Below are 22,123 nucleotides of genomic sequence, written 5' to 3'. Positions count from 1 at the left end.
TTGACTAATGGTTAAATGTGTTTGATGATCAGAAACATTTTGTGTGACAAACATGCAAAAGAATAAGAAATCAGGAAGGGAGTAAATAGTTTTTCACACCACTGTATGTATTACACATATATGCACACACATATATATATATATTTATTTTATTTATTTATTTTTTTCTCACTCTATTGGCTACCTAGAGACGATATTTGTTAGGTGCCATTACAGTGTGTCATTGCACTGCTTATTGCACCCACAATGGTCAGTTGGAGGCAGTACAATCTTGATCTCAAAGACAAAGATGGCCTAGAGTCTGCACTTCGATTGAAACAGAAATAAAATGTATTGTATTCCTGCTGCTGCAAAGCCAAGATGTTAACATTTCATTATAACTAGTGTTGTATTTGGTGATAAATCAAGCAGCTATTGTTCATGTGTTGTGCTTAATCTGCCTTTGGTGATTTTTTTCCATTAATCCTAGACCCAAGTTAGTGATGAAGAACTTGATGATTATCATTACTGACAAATGGTAAAATTAAACCCACGTTTAGAATGGAAAATAAAAATGAAAGATTCACATAAGCAAAGTAAGAGCTGTTATTTGTGAAAGAAGGGAAAATAGGAAAAAGGAAAAATAATTTTAAAAAGTGTGTGAACAAGCTGGTCTGTCAATTAGACCTAAAGCGATTTTTTCACATTTGAGAGGACTGCTGGTCAAACCCTGATGTAGTTTCTTGTTTGTTTATAACCTTTTGAAAAGCCCTGTCTAGGTATCTAAGCACAGAAAAAGCAGGATGTATGAGTTTAAGTTCTGAAAGTTTAAGGATGGCAAAGCCAAAGACATGAAATATTGAAGGTCTGTTTTTACCAAGTGGTGTCACCTGGGCCAAATGTTTTGATTTCATTATGTACTATACCTATAAAGGAACCCGTGTGTAAAATTTGAAACTGATAGGTGGTTTAGCTGTTGATGTTCTTTTGAAACTGTTGAAAAATAAAGCCGTGTCAAATTTGACACTCCTCTGCCCTCACAACATTGTATCTTGGAAAGTACTGATCTTAACATCAAAATAATTTTACGTGGTGTCTCTTGGATAACATGAGCACACAGCTGGTATTTGTCGAAATTTATTGTGAAAGTATTGTGTGGGATTTCTGGAAAATCGGTTGATTTGGTTTGGAATGACTGCATTGAAAAAACCATTTTGTGGTGATTTATATCTCTCTATTATATAAAAAAATCTTGGATCGAGACGTGATTTTCTGGGAGACATTTTAACGTCCCACGAGACAAGGAGGACAGCTGCTGTACAGGCATTTAAACGTTTGATGTGCTGCACAACAAAAAGATCACGCAGCAGCAGCAAGCCAGCTGATCGAGCATAGAGGAGGTAAAAAAAAAATATTTGTTTCCCATTTAATCACCATAAGAGGGGGTTTCGGAGGAGCGACCACATATCCTTAGCATGTTTTCAGCCCCCCTTTTCACAATGTGAGAGGAAGAGATGCGAACTGGCTGGCACGTAGCGCGCCCTGGGGGTGGGCAAAGCCCCCTTATTCCTAAATTTAATAAAATTTATATTTGTTTCTCACCCCATCATGCTCTTCGAGCTTTGTAGTTCAGGCCCAGTAAGGAGATAGCTGGTGCATCTGGACAGGGCTTTTAAAAGCTCATGTGAGCAATCCAGTCAAATGTGATAAGTGATTTCAACTGTGGTTCCTTCTCCTTAAAACTCTTGTAGGATTACTTTCTTAGTCCAGAGAGGGGTTTGTAACATGAAACGTACACTTTTCTGCTTTCTATTTAATTACATTGAATTCATTATAAAGGACATTTTTAAAACTGGGTTCATGATATACCACAAGATTATTGCAGGTCTTTCCACTAAAGAACAGTTTTAGAATTCTGCTCATTTCAGTGTCTTGACAGTCACATTTTTAAAGCCATTTAACCCTTCAGCAGACTCAGCTATTATTGGCTTTCTGTCATCTTTCAGCTATGAAATTGAATAACTCAGAAAATGTTTACTTTTATGGAGTTCTTTACGTTTGCAGATTCCACGTCATCTTCTTTTTAGTTTTGTCAAATGTTATATCAGCTGCATGGTACCTTATTTTGGAAATGTTCTCTCTTTTTAATTTGTTAATGTTTATATATTGCATATAAAGTGGTAGTAGTAACCTTTTTCCTCCTGTTAGTTTAATTGATTCATCTAAATGTTTTCCTCACACATTTCATCACTGGTGCATAGATAGCTATACATTCATCACAGCAAATGAATCATTTTGAAGTTTATAAAAGGACACCTGGGTTGATACAAGATTGAAAATTTTCTAAGTGCTTCCAATTGCATTTTAAAGAAACAACTATTTTACTTTAGTTCGCAATTTTCAATAAAGCATTAAGAAAAAGTTCAGTTATAAAGATCTTAAAAGAAAATAGGTCAAGACTCTCAGGCGCTGGTCCTGGAAAGTCACAGTGGTAGCTTTGTTTTGGCTAACAGCCAGTTCTTGAATATTTCAGTTATTTAGATAGCAGACAACAAGCCATATCAGAAATTCCTGTAAGTGTAGGGATTACCTCTGTGTGATTGCAACAGACTTCTAATGGTAGAGGGAGCTGTCAGTGCACCATTATTTTCTCTACACTTTTTCGTTAATTTGGATATTTTGAGCTGTGTATTTAGTATTTTTATTTGTTTTTTTCCTTTAATCCATAAAATGTTCAATATAACAAGGTAAGCAGAAGCAGAGTAGCTTACTGTGACCAATCTGAATTCATTGTTAATAGACTGGTGCAAAATAGTCTTCACACAGGGAACCATAGACACATGGAATAAATTATCAAGTAGCCTGGTAGGTATTTCAGGGTCATTCAAAATTCAATTCAATGTTAGTTTTTAGAAATTAGCCAAATAGGCAAGCTTTGTTGGGCTTAAAGGCAAGTTTTTGTCAAAAGTTTCCAGAACAAGAACAGTTACATTGACTTTGAAGTAAGAAACTGTTTACCAAACAAGCAGCCCTCCACAAACTGTGTTTGAGACCTTTGACATGCATCTTACTTCTTTTAATAGGTTGCTATTAAAATGTAAAGGTTTCCTTATCTATTAATACAGTTGGAAGCATCTGTACCCCCCCTCCTTTTAACCTGAAAAAGTGGCTTTACAGGAGTTTCCAGTCAATGCAGTTACAGTATTTTGCATCTTAATTGGTGACATTGCTCTTAAACTAACTGGAACTAGGAATCTCTGGTCTGTTGTATATTTTATCTCAGTGTAGCCAACTCTCATCCACTTTTTTTGACTTGTGCCTATAGTCTGCCGGCTGTTTCTGCCCTGTCACTGGCATATTTCACATCTGTAAATCGGGCTGATATTTCCTCTCTTTCTGTATGTGTCAGTTTCTTCATGGTCAATAAATAATGAGCATCAAAAATCACATGGTTGACATCTGAAGCCTAAAAATGCATTGGATGGGGATTTTTTGATACCAACACAGAGTACAAGGTTTTGTGTGTAGTCTTTAGTTTGTAACGGCTGGCCATACATTTTAACTTTTATCTTTATCATAGATGCACACTGAGTCAAAAAGGAGCTAATTTTCTATTTCTCCAGTGTGATTAAATCACAGAATCAGCTGTACTTTCAAATAAGAGGCTTCAAGAGCACTCAGTGCTAAGTTTGAATGAGCGCTTTGTGGATGTGGCAAAGTTACAGTAAATTTAAGATGGAGAACAAAATGGTTAAGTGTTCTTTTTGGGATCTCCTATAACACTGTTGGAGAAATATAGCCTGTTTTTCTTCCATTACTTTTTCTGAGATCTGTTCCTGAAAAGTAGCTTTTTACTTTTATTCCTTCATCTATGTTACAAAGAAATTTACACAGAAAATAAAAAGGCTTTCATCATTATTGAAAATGTTCATTTCCATGTTTTGTTTTTTTTTTGTATCACATTTTATTAAAATGTTTTTGTCTTCTTTATTTGATCTCTGTCAGTTCTTAATTGAAAACTCTTTTGCCTGGTGAGATGTATAGTAATTTCAAAGATTGCAAGACAACTTGTAGAACATTGACTTTCATTTTTCTTTTGTCTTTGTAATTATTATGCTGCCATAACACGGTTCGTACTAAACTACTATTTTCATTCTTCAATTTTTATTTATAGAAAAGGTAGTTGTGGATTGTTCTTGGTCAAATTAAGCACACCTTATAACTAGCTGAGATTTCCAGGGAGTCTGTGCCTACCTGAGCTGGAATGTACAATGTATAGGGTGTCAGGACTGATATAAATAACAGCAGTGTATAGCTTTTACTGTTGTGGAAAAAACGGCTGTCATTAGGGAGCAAAGACTGAAGTGTAGGCCCCTCTGTTTTTGTTGTGTTTTTATTTTATTTTAGCCTAACTGTCCTTTTTTTTGTATTAATTTTTCAAGGCATCTGAATATAGTATCACTTAAGTAAATAATGGAAGCCACAGATCTTGATCATCTTTCTGGTTCCTTTCCTGTACCTGCTGTGGGGCTTTCCCTTTTTCCTTCTTTCCATAACTTTGAAAATGCATACTTTTATTGCCAAACACTAAAAATCTAAATTGCACTCCAAAAAGCTGGCACTATAGAGATCTGTGGAAAAGTTTATCTGCCTTAACAAAACTGGGTATAAGAATTTTAGCACAATGCACTCTTTGCATCATGCCAAATAACTATATAAATTTGAATTGAAACATCAAACGGCCTAAAATAAAACATTATAAACAGGACATGGGAGTGAATGGTTGAGCATCTACTTCTTGCAGAATCAACACTGAAGAACATGCTTGCCGTTCTTGCTTGATTCGACTAGTGATTTTAATGAAGTGTGTATTTATGTAGCTACTTAAATGGCTGTCATTTTAAATATTCAGAAAAAAGATTAAAAAAAATAATAAAAAGAAGAATGAAGTGACATCAGCCATCACCTTCAATGAAGAAAGTGGTCGATTGTCTGTTAAGGCACTTTTGTATCTGTTTAGACTAAAGTAGTGTAGAAAATGAATGAATGAAGTGCATAGTGAGAGGTAGTGTAATACTACTGTTTGTTAAGCTACAATTACAGTAAATATGCATATTGATGCATATTAATCATTTAAAGTATTAAGTTATATTCAGTGAATTTATAGAGTATTCAGACTCAATAGCCCATAATGACAAAGTGAAAACATGTTTTCAGAAAGGTCTGCAAGATTTCTAAAAAATCAAAAACAAATCTCTGATACTATAACTATTAAGACCCATTGCTGTGACACAGCAAATAGTGGCCAGGTGCATCCTGTTTGCTTTAAATAGCCTTAAGATGTGTGTTGAACGAGATTAGAGTCTACCTGTGACAGATTGAATTGATTGGACATCGTTTAGAAAGGCATATACTTGTGTATAGAATTGTGGGACCTTATAACTGTATGTTAGGACGAAAAACAAATCGTAAAGTTTAAGGAACTCTCTTTAGATCTTCATGATTAAATTGTGAGGTATAGATCCGGGCAAGGTTATAAAACCAATTGTAAAGCTTTGAGTGTCCCCAGGGGCACAGTGGCCTCAATATCTGTGAAATGAAAAAAGGTTGGAACCACCAGGACTGATCCTAGAGTTGGCCATCCAGCCAAACTGAATAACCAGGAAAGGCCTTAGTCCAAGAGGTAATCAAGAAAGCAATAGTCACTTTAACAGAACTTCAGAAGTCCTCAGCTTAGATGAGAGAACCTTTCAAAAGGACAACGATCTGAGCAGTACTCCTTTCTATCAGGCTATACTGAAGCCAATTTTGATCTCTTAGAGCGTGAGTAAAAAGATGAACTGATATGATGAGGCACGAATTTACCTCTTTGGGCAGAGCTCCCAAGTACTGTGTCTGACATGACCCTGCACTGCTCATCACCTAGCTAATGCCATCCCTGAAGTGTAACATGGTGAGCATCATGCTATGAGAGTGGTTCTCGGACACAGGGATCTGGGGATGGTTTAGAATTGAGGTAAGGATAAATTCTGCTAAATACGGGGAGGTCTTTGAAGAAAACCTACTCCAGAGTGCATGTGGCATCAGACTGGGGTAATGGTTCAACTTTCTGCATTACAATTGCCGAAGCATACAGCCAAGACAACACTGGATTGACTTTGGGACAAGTCTCTGACTCTTTGAATGGCCCAGCTAAACAACACCAACAACATTTATTTACATATCACGTTTTCATGCAACCAATTGTAGCTCAAAGTGCTTTACTAGATGTCAAAGAGAAAACTGCATGAAAAAAAACAATTAAGATTAGACAATTATATTAAAGAAAAAGTAAAAAAAAAGAAAAAGGTAAGGTCAGATGGCCGAGAGGACAGAAAAAAAGGAAGTCTTCAACCGGTATGGTCTTCAGCATGTCCGTTACACTCTTTTGGATGTTTTCTAAAGTCCTGAAATGACGTCCTTTGAGGACATTTTTCAGTTTAGGAAAAAGGAAAAAGTCACACGGACTGAGGTCAGGTGAATAAGGGGGCTAGGGAACTACAGGAATGCCTTTTGAGGTCAAAAATTCTGTTATGGAGAGGGCAGTTTTTCTGCACCATTTTTGGCACAGACCTTTCACATGTGCAAATGTTCAGTCAAAATTTTACGAACGGTAAATCTGTTCAAATTTAATTGTTCACTCAACATTCTCAATGTTAAACGACGGTCTGATCTCACAAGAGTGTTCACACGTTCAATGTTTTCATTGGTTTTTGAAGTTGAAGTCCTCCCTGAATGGTGTTTATCTTCAACGTGTTTTCTGCCTTCCAAAAATGATTTGTGCCAGCGAAAAACTTGAGCTCGGGATAAAGAATGTTCCCCATAGGCCTGTTTTAACTTTTCAAATGTCACACTTGTCATTTAATGGCACAATGTTGCTCCAAATTCCGCAGTTCCATTTTGCGTGACGCACAACCAAAAACACAACTTCGCTAATAGCAGTCACAAAAATCATGTAGTTAATGGAACTCGCACTGAGCTATGGGAGGGTACTGATACACGTGTTCTATCAAGGACAACAGCGCAGCGTTGCCAGATCGCTTGCAGTGTTGCCAGTCTCATTACTTTTCTGCCACACCTCGTATGTTGATTTTAATTTTCAAGAGCTGTCCTCTTGGAGCAGTGTGCTGAAATGGTACGAACTTTACAAAGGTAGACTTTGAGGAATATTGCTTCACCTGCTCCTTTGCAAGTTCTGTCCGTTCTCTGTTTTTTAGCTAAAAGGAACTTTTCAACATGCACTTCCTGACTGATCTGGTTTTTCTCTGTCATCACTGAGTCGCACCATGCCAGCTGTATATGATGGTATTAGCCGCTTGTCATCCAGATAGATAAGATTTCTTTACGCTGTTGTTGATCTGGTAAATAGGAAAGCGCAATTCGCAGCAATGTCCCTTTTTCCAGATGTAATTGGAGCAGTCATCTGCATGCATATTGCTATTGCAACGGCGCCAGACAAGTTACATAACCCAGGGATGAATCGGGCAAAGAATGAGAAGGCATTACATCATGTTTAGCTGGATAATGTATAAAAACGGCAGCTCTGCAGAGTTGTGATTAGTGTGGTAAAAGGCAAGCAGTTCTATGGCTGGCGGGTCACCTCAAAGTAAAGAGCAGAGAATTCATCCATTGTGACAGTCAGGCCAGATGGCCTCCCAGCGGTTACAGAGGCAGAGTTCAGTGTTCAGCTAGCACCGAAGATGAGCTTGGCACAGCAGCACCATCATGTCATTAGCATGTGGGACAGATTTTGTAGTATTGTCTGAAATGGAACAAACAGGCGGTTGGCGACAACTCGCTTTTCACGTCGACTTTGATATCTGAGCAGTTCCTTTTTTTTTTTTCTTCAGTTCACTATGCAACTTTCTGTACTTGAACTTTTGAGTGTCTCTGCTGCACTTTTGTGGCATGTACCACTGTGTAAGCCAACAAATAGAATATTTTTCTATGTCTCCACTTTGCGTTCGCTGAAATTCTTCTTTGTTTCACATGCCTTTCCCATTGTCTTTTAACCAAACACTGAATGAGTGGTGATATTTATATTGATTTGCATATTAAAATATGTAAAATTCTGGGAGGAGTCGGGGTCGCACCATAGGCAGCTTGCACTTAATTTTCAAGTTCTTTGGGATTTGTAAATGGGAAGTGTGTGGAACTTGACGTGCGTGCTGATTTATACAACTGTATTTTTTTGTGCATACACACATTTCCACTTTTGTTCGTATGCCATGTTTTAGTCTGAATTCTATGCATGGCCTTATACATGAGGCCTCTGGTGTGCAAAGATTGTAGAGACTTACCAGGAAGAATGAAGTCGTAATTGCTGCCAAAGGGGATTCTACAAGATATTGAATTAACACTAGAATTACTAGAGCCTACAAAAAAACTTGTAGATCCGTCCTACCTTAAATTGCTTCGCACCTCACCATCAGCGTCTTTTGTCCTGTAAATGTGTCGATAAGCAGCAAGTAGCCTGCTATCACATCCTCCACCGCCACACAGTTTGTTCAGCTCAAGTCTGTTTATCTGTGTGTCAGTATATTGGAGTTATATAGAGTGAGAAGTCAAGCAAAATCACACCTTTTTGTAAATACTATATCGTTATTTGGAACACATGAATTTTATGTGGGTTCCATGTCTAAAACAATCTATGTACAGTAAACACATCGTTAAAACGGAAACGTTTTTCATGTTTCAGTAATAATTGACAAAATGTAGACATTAACTGTATAATGTGTTAAGCCTGAATTCCAAATATCAAATTAACACTTTCACAAAAGGTATAAATATAACAGAACAAATGCGCTTCTATTCAATAATATAAATGCAGAAAAAGGACCTGCGTTAGGGTGCGACATTGACACGCATTTGCTACGACCGCTTCGGTGGCGCAACGATATCAGCTGTTGACTGGTAGTCAAAACTTCACGGGTTCAACCCTGGACGAGTCCGTTTTGAGAAGTGAGCTGCTCTTATTTTTATTATTTTAGAATAAAAACATATCTTTGATTTCAGTCTGCAACAGCCACTGTAAATGTAGGTTAGCTTTGTTTTGTTTTTTTTGTTTTTTTTTTTGCAATCTATACAAATCAATCAAGTTTTTACAAAAACAAAAATTAAGGACAGATCAATTCCCACCCCTGAGAGAGAGAGCAAGCCAAACGGCGTGAAATTTAAGGCTTGTAAACATACCTAAATTAATAAGTTCTCTGTGCTTTATGAGCTTATTTTAAAATATTACTGATTAGATCCTGCCATGTTTTGAAAAATGTCTGTACGGATCCTCTAACTGAGTATTTGATTCTTTCCAATTTCAAATAGTATAACATATCAGTTTCCCACTGACTTAAAAGAGGAGAGTTTGGGTTCTTCTAGTTTATCAGAATAAGTCTGCGTGCCAAAAGTGTAGTGAATGCAATCACAATTTGTTTGTCTTTCTCCACTTTAAACCCATCTGGAAGAACCCCAAACACAGCTGTTAATGGGTTAGGGGAGACTGTGAGACCAAGGCTGTCTGACAGGTAATTAAAACTTTTTGTCCAGAATAATGCTAATTTGGTGCAGGCCCAGAACATGTGACCCAGTGAGGCTGGGGCTTGGCTGCAACGTTCGCAGGTTGGATCATGCCCTGGAAATATTTTGGAGAGTTTTAGTCGAGACAGATGTGCTCGATATATAATTTTGAGTTGTATAAGTGTATGCTTTGCGCATATGGAGTTTGAGTGAATTATCTGCATTGCTACTTTCCACTCCTTTTCTGATATATTAATTGAGAGATCTTTTCCCTGTGTCCTCTTGGATCTTTGAAAGGGAGGGATTATAAAATGATTTTATATATTGTAGAGATGGTGTCTAAGTCCTTGAGATTGAGCAATATTTTTTCCAACATGGATGAATGTGCAAGATGAGGAAAATCTGGAAGGTTCTGTTTAACAAAGTTCCTGATTTGAAGATAGTGAAAGAAATGTGTAGCTGGGATGTTAAATTTGGAATGTAATTGTTCATAGGATGCAAAATCAATTTTTTTTGGTTTTTTTTTCTAAATTCAGTTATGTGTATGTGCTCCAAAAAAAGTTTAACTGTATTCTCGTACCATTGCTTGCATACTAAAGTGTCAGCAGGCACTTTTCATGGCATTACACATTTTTTTAGCATACCCGTGTCAATCAAACAGCGGAAGCTCTGCAGTCTACTTGTGACTTTATGCTGTAGGAAGCAAGGAAGTAAATAAATTAAGGTAAATAACATTTGATCTGGCTTTTTGTAAGTAACATCGTGAAAAGTCAAGCAAAATGACACCTTTTATTGGCTAACTAAAAAGATTACAATATGCAAGCTTTCGAGGCAACTTGGGCCCCTTCATAAGTAACATATAAATGTAAATGTTTTGGGCACATGCACTGTCCAGATCTAAACACTAGCGTGGAGAGTCGATTGCGTACTTAAGAGTCTATAGCTGCAGGTGGAAGCTGCCATCGCTGTACTTTGTATATAAGAGCCAGATCGAATGTTATTTACTTATTTACCTTGATTTTTTTTACTTGCTTCCTACAGCGTAAATTCACAAGTAGACTGCACAGCTATAGCATGTCTTTATGTGAAAACAGCAGTGTCAGATGGGGAGGAGGGGGGTAGGATCGTGAACGCGACTGAGAGAATAAAACTGAATAATAAAAAAACAAACACAAAGCTAACCTTTACAAGTATCATACTTTTACACCGGCTGTTACAGACTGAAATCAAATGTATGTTTTTATTCTAAAATAGTAAGAATAAGAGCAGCTCACATCTCAAAACGGACTCTTCCGGGGTCGAACATGTGAAGTTTTAACTACCAGTCAACAGCTGATACCATTGTACCGAAGCGGTCGTAGCAAATGCGTGTCAATGTCACACCCTAATGTGGGTTCTTTTTCTGCATTTATATTCTTGAATAGAAGTTCATTTTTGTTATGTTATATTTGTACCTTTTGTGAAAGTGTTCATTTGATACTTGGACTTCAGGCTTCACACATTATACACTTCATGTCTACATTTTGTCAATTATTACTAAAATCTGAAAAACGTTTCTGTTTTAACGATGTGTTTACTGTGCATAGATTGTTGTAGACACGGAACACACATGAAATGCATGAGTTCCAAATAACGATATAGTATTTTTAATAGGTGTGACATTTTTTTTTTTTTTTGCTTGACTTCTCACTGTATACAACTCCAAGCAACTGACAAACAGGTAAACAGAGTTGAGCTGAGAAAACTGCGACGGTGGGGGATGTAAGAGCAGGCTGCTTGTTGCTTTTCGACACATTTACAGGACAAAAGACGCTGAGGGAGAGATGCAAAGCGATTTAAGCTGGGACGGATCTACAAGTTTTTTCGTAGGCTATGGTAATTCTAGTTTTAAGATTCTGGATACTTGTATGAATGAGAGATTTCAGTTTTTGATTTTTAGTACATTTGCAAACTTTTCTATAAACAAGTTTCACTTTATTTTAATAGATTGAGTGTAGATTGCAGAAAGTGAAGGTTTCTCAATTTCTGAATCTGAAATTGTTTATTAAAAAACTTGTTCTCTGGTTATTTCACTGTCTGTATTTACTTCTGCTAAACATTTGTGAAGTTTTATTTCCTTTTATCTTGTGTTTAAACATTAATTTATGTAAAAATAAACTCTTACACTGTCCATTGTCCCATCAAAATTACTTTCAAACATTTAAATTTATATCTTTTTTTTTTTTTTTCTCCCTTGACTTTGTATTTCCTAGTGTTGCATATGCCATTGGTGTTTTGCCTGAATTTTGTATCTGGGACATTTAGCTTTTCCGATCCTCTTTGATTGTGGACAGGTGTCTTGCTTCTGTGTGACTAGACGAGAGTTACAATGGCCATTTTTGCAATTTCAATTTAGTCTATCCTCAAATGTTTGAATTACTAGATCTCGGAAAAAGAATGTTCTCTCACTCTTTTTTTTTTTTTTTTTTTCCCCCACTTAGATTCGTCTCCATGCCTTCCATTGTCTTCTGTTGTTATAAAACTGCCTTGCCTGCTTTCTTGTTACATAACCCAGAGTTGCAGGTGCTTTTCTGACTAGTGTGGTAAAAGGCAAGCAGTACTATGTATAGCAAGTCACCTCAAAGTAAAGAGCTTAGAATTCATCCGTTGTGGTTCCAGCACTACACTGAAAAGGCACCTTTAGAGAATTAATTTTCATATATAAATGGAAAGCATTTCCACTCTCTTAATTTGCTGCTATACAGTAATCCCTCGCTATATCGCGCTTCGACTTTCGCGGCTTCACTCCATCGCGGATTTTAAATGTAAGCACATCTAAATATATATCACAGATTTTTCACTGGTTCGCAGATTTCTGCAGACAGTGGGTCTTTTAATTTATGCTACACGCTTCCTCAGTTTGTTTGCCCTGTTGATTTCATACAAGGGACGCTATTGGCGGATGGCTTAGAAGCTACCCAATCAGAGCATGTATTACATATTAACTAAAACTCCTCAATGCTATAAGATATGCATCCCGCGCGGAGCTTGATTGTTTGCTTGTCTCTGCCTCTCTCTCTCACCCTCTCTGACATTCTCTGTGCCTGACGGAGGGGCTGTTTGCACAGAGGCTGTTTGCTTAAAAGATACTGACGCTCCTCTAAAAAAATGCCGCTTTATTGCGGTGCTCGGCATATTTAAAAGCACACGTATTGATTTTTTGATTGTTGCTTTAATCTCGCTCTCTCTCTCTGACGTTCTCTGCGCCTCGATAAATTTATATTGATGTGTTAAAAGTACAGTCAATGATGGCGGCGGTGTTTGAGGCGGGGTAACATGTTCATATGAACGCATGTTACAAAGCCAGATTAGAATTTTAAAGGAAAAAGTAACCTAACACTATTTATTCTGTTGAAGATAAAATTTCTGTATTATTGTTATCCCAACAGCACAGGGTGTATGGTAAGAAGGACAGGTACCGGTATATTGCTCAGAAAAGAGTGTGCTGCATGCATACCAGTATCAGAAACATATTGTTTAAATATAGTTTTAATTATAATCCAGTTATTTGCTAGAGATTAGTGAACCTATGTAATTGGGTGACTCAGTAGCCAGTGTTCATACCACAAATCATCGGTGGCTTAGGTTGGTCGAGGAACTAAATAGGTATGGATGTTATTTACTTCACCGCACATGAAGGACAAAATGTCTTTTGGTGCAGTTTAACTCTTTTGGTGCAGTTTAATGATATCAGCATCTTGGAAAGGGAGAACTCCAGAAGTGCACTCGCCCATGTTTACACTTTTATTATTTTAGAAACCAGGTTACTCACCTTATCCCGGTTTTTATTTGTGCCTGTAAACACACTGACTGTGATACAGAATAATCCATGTAAGACCATTATCTTGGTATGGTTTTGGTTTTTCATATTTGCAGAAAACACCAAGCTTGATTTAAAGTTCTGCTTGTAATTAGAAGGCATTGTCTCATACAAATCAATTAATGCGAACATAATTGCTTATCCTGCAAACCATTTGACAGAGAGACCGAATGTGTCAGCAGCATTACAAACATCCTGTTGCATAATCAAGAAAACTAATGTTTTAACAGTGTCTATATTGTGTGTTCTGTCACAAACATGACTATTTAAACAAGCAAAATGCATCACTGAATATCTGGTTCATAACTTTTCAAATGTACACACTTTAACCCGTGTTTTCAGTTTTAAGTCTTCTTCGATCTAAAGTTTGAAAACTATGGTTTCCTATGGTTACCTTCTGCTTTTCTTTTACCATGCACCACCTTTCTTCTTTTGACGCTAACCATTGTTTTTTATTATCACCTCACATTCTTCTTTGTCTTTTTTTGTCTCTGGTGCAGTCTGTTCATTCTTCTAGCACCAGTTGTGCCATTTTCCTATTTGACCTCATCAACATATGTCCAGAAAAATTTCATCATTCTTACCTCTGCCGCCATACTCTTTTCTGTTCCTGTCCTCTTCATCACTTCATTTGTCACCTTTTCTCTCCAGGTAATATTCATTATCCTTCTGTAATACCACATATAAAACTAAATTTGCTATATGCAAGAAAAAATAATATGTATGATTCAGTTAGAATGAGAAAAACTAAACACTTTATGCATAGATTGTTTGCAAATTAAGGAAGCAAGCTGGCACAGGGTTAAGACTGGCAGCTCCTTGGGTATGAATCTCACAACTGGGTGACAACTCTTATACTAAACTGCAGAGGTAGCTGGCTTGCCAGACAGAACTACAGTAGTCAGATGACACTGTCAGACACGACCCATTACTACTCTTCCTGCTTTCACCTTTTCCAACGAAAATATAAAAGTACAGAAACCTTTTGAACGTCTCTGGTACAGTATGTATTAAAAAACATTACATGCATAGGCACAAAATTATAATCAAATTACTGCTGAATTTACTATCTTAGTCTCTGTGTCATAGTATATTTTCAAGCTCTACTTAGGTGTAATTAAGTCTCCTTCAAATATCATACTTGTTATTTTTGATATTTTTACTTATCTTTTCTGCATACACAAGTTTGTTACTGCTTATAGGCAGAGTAACCCAAATCATAGTTGTACAAAGTTGTGCTCTTCTGTTCTTGGGAGTACCGTATTTTAATACATGCTCCCAAAGTTGCTTTAGTTAGCAGGCAAATCTGTTGTATCATGAACCTGAAATTGACATTCACATCTTATTGTGAAATTTGTGTATTGTTACTCTACATCACTAGACCAAGCGAGTAAAATGACATTATACTTCAGCTGCATTCTTTATGTTAAATCTCCACGTTGCAATTTTTCTCTTGGTCACTTAAATCAGAACAATACGCATGCATCTCCTAAAGTATGTTTGCTTAATCCAGACTAAACGTAACAAAATGAAAATTTGGTTGTGAGTGTTTTACAGTACTTGCCCTCACCAGATATTTCTCCTTCTACTTTATAGGAATATTTGCTTACCTGAACTACCATGTACCTCGGACTCGTCGGGAGATCCTTGAAATTCTAATCAAGGGTCTGCGTCGGTTGGAATACAGAGGGTACGACTCAGCAGGTGAGATTTATTATTTTAACCACGGTCAAATGTACCATCATTTAGTTTAATATGAAGCTCATAATGCGAAGATATTTTGTGCACATGTAGAAATACATAGTTTTTGCTGTTTGTATGTGATTCCATGCTAAGAGGATAGCCTTCAGCTCTCCTGAATCATAATAAGTAATTTGAAAATTTTGTCTGACACAAACAGTTCTTCATTCCAACATTCATTAATTTATAGTTTAATCATTGATTGTTTTACCCACCTCTGAAGCAACATTAGTCCATGAGAGTGCACACCCTCACTTTAACAAGGTTATTTAGAGTACTCACCTGCTGCCCCAATATCAGTGTTTAATACATGTGGCCTCTGCTCAAGTTACATAAAAGTTGTATGCCTGGTTTATACATACATTGGAAATATTATTAAAATTACTTCACTTGAAATGCAATTTTTTTTTCAATCACAAATCATCAAATGATAAAATAGTTATTTATATTTGGTGTTAATACTAGAAATAAAAATAAAATACTATATTAAATATGTGTGTAAATTGGGTGATTATTTTTTTTTAACCTATTCTGTGACAGGTTGCTATGATAATGACTTTTTAAGACTGATTATTTTGTATCCATAATAATCACAGATGATGATTTTTTAATGTAATCTGCACCTTTCCCAGGCAACCCATGGATCATTAGGTGTTAAATATAACTGTTATAATTTATAATCTTTATAATTTATAAAGTAGAATGATATCAGTGTGCAGCTTTTATCATCCCTTAACACCCTAAAAACTCCTCTTTAGGATCCTTGGGTATTCCAAGGCCAGCTGAGAGATATAATCTCCTCAGCATTTCCTGGGTCTGTCCCAATGTCTTCACCAGGTTGGACATGTCCAGATCACCTCCTTAGGGCTCATTTATACTTAATGCTCAGAACGCGTACGCGCACACATCATGGCTGCCACGCATTCCCAGCATTAATTTAACGCGTCCTCTGAGCAGGTCCTCAGGAATTAACACAACACGTGTGTGAGTTGCAGTACCAGTAAAAAGTGTGGGGGGGGCACAGTGTGATAAAAGTCGTAACATGACTTCAGAGTCTCTGTTTACTATCTACATGTGACAGAAAGCCGCAATGCGGATCCTAGTAGGTTTGATGTGTGCACTTTGATGTTTGATGAATGGTTCGATGTGGTGAAGCAAAATGCCAACATACAGATGCATTCATGATGCTTTTATATTCAAGCATTGCATATTTCCGATCGTAATGACACGATACATTTTAAAAGTGTCACATACCATCTTTCGTGTATTTGAGCCACAGAGAAAAAAAATTAACAACATGGTGAAAACATGTATTTTGTGATTTAAAGTGTAAATTTCGGCTTTAATCTTGAAATGTCCACTTTTACTTTGTAGTTTACTTTATCATTAAAGCAGACCATCATAAACGTCATCCCAGTTTTTAATCGCTACGAGCTTCTTGGACCTGACAGCAGCGGCAAGCAGCAATAGATCACCACACAGAATACATTAAATGTGTGATATTCCAGCTCTCTGCAAATTTAGAATCTTTAGATTTATATTTGATATCACTTTCATGATGAAATGCATTAAAGTATGTTTGTTACATTTTACAGATAAATCGTTAATTTAATTTAAATAATGAATACTGTTCATAATTACATACATGGGGCTGACACGGTGGTGGAGCAGTAGCACTGCTGTCTCGCAGGGAGAGACATTGCTATTATTCCCTGCTTGGAGTTTACATGTTTTTCTGCTGGGTTTCCACAGTGTGCTCCGGTGTCCTTCCAAAGATATGCTGATTTGGGGATCTGGTGCCACTAAAATGACTCCAGTGTATGTGTGTGCTTGTAGTCACCTTGCAATGAGCTGAGGCCCCATCTAGGGATTGTTTCTGCCTCGTTATATGGACACATCCCTGGATTGATGGATGTAATCAATAAACATCCTTTTCAGAGATATTGTGGTAAGGTGTCATCAGAATTTAATTGGTTTTCCAGGCAATTCACAACACAGAGAAGCCGAACCTGTTCTCTCCGTGATAATATCTCGCACTGCCACCTGCTGGATTCCTCCAGATTTAAGTAAAGTACACGCACAAGTATAAACAGTAAAATGCTTGCGTCGCAAGAGTGTCCGCTGCAGCATGCGTTGCGTCGTGTGAAGTAGAAACCCAGCCTTAGGGAGATGTCCAGGTTGCATCCTAATCAGATGCTCGAACCACCTCCACAAGCACCTTCAATGCAGAGGAGCAAACAAAATACAAATAACGTCCACAAACTAGGAAGTGCGCACGAAGTGGCTGCATGGAAACCGGCTCATTCATTTATTTGAAGTTGTGGCTCCCGTGCAGCAGGTGCCTCTTTTTTGTTTCACATATACTGTATTTGGGCTGATGCTTTGCACTTTATTCTTCCATCAAGAAGAAACACTTATAAATAGTAATAAATGAGTGTCGAGTGTTTTCTGTGGAGTGGAGGAGGTCTTGGAAGGCTCCTTTAAGGCAGCACATGGTTAATTGCATATTCAAATTAGCCATGTGGAGCTGAGCTACCAGCTTACAGAAATCAGTATTACAATATCCACCACTCATCCTCTTTTCCTTCAAGGTCGCTGTCCTCACGAGTTTTCACACTACATGGCTCCCCCTGTAGAGACTCATGCCTGTCAGAGTTTGAGTCGCTACACAAACGTAAATGGTTATCAAGCAATATGAAAGTGACAAAGCAGTGAATGTTATTGCACACAAATTTGGCTAGTCCCACTCTGTAATAACGACAGTTTTAAAAATGAGGTTTATTTAAATATAAGTAATATTGTGTCTTATGCTTATAGCACATTTAACCTCTGCCCTATAATTATTGAGATACACCCATATTAAATACTGCAAGTTTTATTATAAAAACGTATGCTGTGTAGAAAGATGGAGTACTGAGGCAGGTTACGACAACACGTCTGTCTGAAGCAGAGTGACAGTGATCTTACAGTACGCACGTATGAAAGTTCTGCGCATGGCTTCTGTAGCTCGGTAATGTCACACTGGCCTCATGAAGCATCATGGGGCACTTGTCTCACCTAAGCTGGCCACATGGCTAATTTCTAGGAAAATATTCAGCAAACAGGGTTAACAGTGAATACAGCATACTCGTTGAGAAAGATACTTAGGAGAATTTCACTGATCAATACTACTCATGAACAACACCCCAAGATGTGTAAACTTCTCGGCTTGAGGCAGCACCTCATTTCCAATCTGGAGAGAGTGCTGCACCCTTTTCTGGCAGAGGACCATGACCTTCAACTTTTGAGGTGCTGAGCCTCATCCTCGCTGCTTCATACTTGGCTGTGAACAGCCCCAGTGTGTGTCTTCGGACACAGCCCAAAGGAGCCAGCAGGACCACATCATCTGCAAAAAGCAGAGATACAGTCCTGAGTTCACTAAACTGGACACCCTCCACTTTTTGGCTAGGGCTAGAAATTCTGTCCAAAACAATTGTTTTAACATGATTATTACTACAAAATTAATGTCACCCTCATTTGAATAGATTAACAGGATTTTTAGTTCATTTAATAATTAGCATTTTTATTATCTTTAAAAATATAAAAATAGGGGGATTGATTAGGGATGGGCATTTTCAATTTTGTATTAATGCACTGTATGCCAGTGTCATCAAATGACATGTAATCATGTAATTATTTTCAGTTGCTGATTTTTATTGTGTAAGTAAGCTTCATGCATATTCATCATGAGAATATACATTTTTAATAGCTTAATGGATAAGCCTTATGGCCACTGAAAATCTAGTGGCGTTTTGAACCAATCACCTAATGTTTTCTATTCACATAGGGCTGCTTTTTAATAGCTATCAAAGTTCTGTTTCATTTTAGTGGTGACACTCTCATCCTCTCATTTACCTATTTTCACAGTCAGTTAAGCCTTCCTCTGCTTTCATGCTGGAAAAAATTAATGTGGCTTTAAATGTTTAAGGGTAATTGTGGGGATGGAAAGTTGAAGTCATTGTGTTCACAGCCTGTTCCACCATTGCCGTTAGTCATAAACATGTACATAGGTGATCAAATACTTATTTGGATTTATAAGAATTATTGTAGAATTTGTTATTTTGTAATAGCAAATCCTATTCCCTTTATTATAGGTGTAGGGATTGACAGTGGAAACAGCAAAAACTGGGATGAAAATGGAAAGTCCATCCAGCTGATTAAACAGCGGGGTAAAGTTAAAGCTCTGGATGAAGAGATCCACAGTAAGAACTGATAAACATCCTTTGGCTTTTACTTTTTCATCTTCCATGGTAATTGTGTGTGTGAGTGTGTGTGAGAGCCTTCTTTTGTTTCTTTTGCAGAACAACAAGACTTAGACCTGGATGTGGAGTTTGACATTCACCTAGGAATAGCTCATACTCGCTGGGCAACACATGGCGAGCCAAATCCTGTTAATAGTCATCCACAACGTTCTGACAAAAACAATGGTAATATCTGAGAAGTAACAGATGGATTGCACTGTAATATTCAGGCTTAGATTGTTTGTGCCTGAAGCTATTGATTTATTTTCCTGTGACTGAATTCTAGTTTCTCTTTCTTCTCCACAGAATTTATTGTTATTCACAATGGCATTATTACTAACTACAAAGATCTTAGAAAATTTCTGGTGAGTATATACAATACTGTTTAAGTATTAGCAAATATTGCCTGCTTGCATGTTTTAATATCATAATCCTTTCCTTCCATAAGCTCAAATTTGTAATATTAGTGTCCATGAAACTGATAAGACCTGTTTTACTTGATACATCAGCATCTTTCGTTAAGACTGAAAGTAATTTTAGCAGTTAGTCTAAGGTGAATATCCCATTTAATGGTTTGGCTAATAAATGAAAATCAGAGTAGTCAGGCAGTGTGATCTACCAATGTGCTTTTACAACAGCCAACTTAAAGGCCATGGTATTTGTTTTCTTCCATTAATATTTTCCCCACAGCTTTAAACATTCTTATTGTTGAAGTCTATTTTTGATGTAGCGTACCTTCACTAACGTACACTTCTGTTTCAGCTTGCCTCCTGCTGTTCACCACTCAACCTCCTTTATAAAGTATTTAATTAAAATAAGCTTGTGTTTCCATAGAAGAAAAAAAAATTCCTATGGTGGAATATTTGTAACCTATAACAGGTTGCCTCATGTCAAAAAAGAACTGTGGTTATTTGATGTGGCTGAATATCATTTCAGATGATATTTTCAGTATTTAAAATTCACCTTACATCATTTTATCTTGTTGCATTATCTGGCTGAGCTTGTAATAATTGTACCTCTTTTAAAGCAAGAGGTTTCCTCTGACATAAACAAGTCACTAAATCTAAGCAGTTTACAGTGACATTTGTGTTTTCTTATCAATAGTCATTGGTTTCATATTGGTTATTTTTAAATTGAAGTAGGAGGTTGGAGGTTTTCTGCTGTTCTCATTCAGTGATGTGCTCAAATACAGTATGAGGAATATGAGCTAAGAATGAAAATGCATAAATCAGCAAATATCAAAAGAAATGTATACCTTTTTGTAATAGAATTGCAATACAATACAATTTTTATTTTTAAAATAATGTATCTTTTGATACCTGTAGATTTTGATATATTTGTTAGATGTGTAATTTGAAGTATACTCAGTCTTTTGATCTGAATTAAGTGATGTATGGTAAAATGGTTTCTCAATAAACAGTTTTAACAGTGAACATTTGTTTTTATGTAAAACGGGCTTTTGTTGGCGAATAAAATGGAAGGTTGGAAGTTATGAATTTGTAGAATTTATAATCCCTCTAACACCACTGTGTAGACAAATGGAGACATCACTGGTGATTTTGTGGATACTCTTGCTAAAGTGATGGTCATAGCCCTGCAGGCTCAAGTAGGGAAAACAGCCAACTGTGGTGCTTTCTAAAGCCCTGTTCACTCTTGCTTTTTAATACTGTTTTGCACTGATGTGTAACAATAGATGTCGCTTAAGAAAGTGCCAGAAAGTAATTTAGCAGAACTGACTGAAATTTTGAAAAGAAAATATAAAAGCATATAAAGAAAAGCATATAAAAAATTAATATAGTACCTGCTTAGCCATGATTAATAGAATGACCATGTGAAATTGGTTTGGTCGGAAAATGGCATTTCATCTGGACCAGAGATGGGGGTACTCACATAGAATGTAACTTCTGCAGATATCACCTACTACCTCTTTCAAGCTTTCATTGCTTAGGATCTTGATTTACTCCTCATTGGTGTTCTTTTGTACATTTCTGAAATGTCTACTGCTGTATAATTTCCAGTTTGTGAGCAAATGTGATAACCCTGTAAATACCATTTTGTTACTAGCACTAAAGTGTCATTGCTACATGTTTTTTGGCTGTAGCTGACTTATACAGCTGTATTCAAGGTAATTCTAGGCAATGCTGTAACTGACAATTTGGTTAGTTAAAAGTTCTGGTGCCTTTTGCAGTCTGTGACCTTCTCAGCAATTTTATGAACTCCCCAGGCTGCTTTGCACCTTCTTCAAAGGTGATCAAATACTTAAAATTACATTTAAGCACAAGAAATGACCTGTGTCCATTTTTTGTTTTATTATTTCTTTCTTATCAAAACAGATATAAATAAAAATGTGTAAACAATTCTTGTATAGAAATGATTGTGAACAGATTGCCAACAAGTGTTTTCTCCCTTTTAATACAGCCTGCAAAAATGTAATGTGAAAGACATTCAGCCACAGTATAAGTACAGAACTGTGTGTCAACACTTCTACATTCCATTTATAAAAAGATTGGCTCAGCTATTTTCAGGAATTATAAAATAGAAAATAAAATAGAATAATAAAATAGAAATTAACATAGTGGAGAGGGGACTCCCAGCTTCTCACGTTTAGAGTATGAGAGATGTGTGTGTGGTGATGGTGGTTTGACTATAAAAAGGAAAGTAACCAAGCCCATTTATAATGACAGTATTGGAATTGTGGTTTTTGAATGAGATG

General features: G+C 36.8%; 1 protein-coding gene across 2 annotated transcripts in view; it reads left to right on the top strand.

The window, feature by feature from the left end:
• The window catches only part of gfpt1 (glutamine--fructose-6-phosphate transaminase 1), a 60,978-nt gene that overhangs the window by 2,812 nt on the left and 36,043 nt on the right, over window positions 1–22,123 (top strand). For both annotated transcript variants that reach the window (XM_039768490.1, XM_039768489.1), the window contains exons 2-5: window positions 14,987–15,094; window positions 19,264–19,371; window positions 19,471–19,596; window positions 19,717–19,775. In XM_039768490.1, the coding sequence (XP_039624424.1) occupies window positions 14,987–15,094; window positions 19,264–19,371; window positions 19,471–19,596; window positions 19,717–19,775 (401 nt within the window). The remainder of the gene's footprint in view (window positions 1–14,986; window positions 15,095–19,263; window positions 19,372–19,470; window positions 19,597–19,716; window positions 19,776–22,123) is intronic.

This window comes from Polypterus senegalus, chromosome 11, assembly GCF_016835505.1.
Source record: "Polypterus senegalus isolate Bchr_013 chromosome 11, ASM1683550v1, whole genome shotgun sequence".
Classification (NCBI taxonomy): Eukaryota; Metazoa; Chordata; class Cladistia; order Polypteriformes; family Polypteridae; genus Polypterus; species Polypterus senegalus.
The sequence above is the reverse complement of the archived record's forward strand: the minus strand, read 5'-3'. Positions and strand labels throughout refer to the sequence as shown.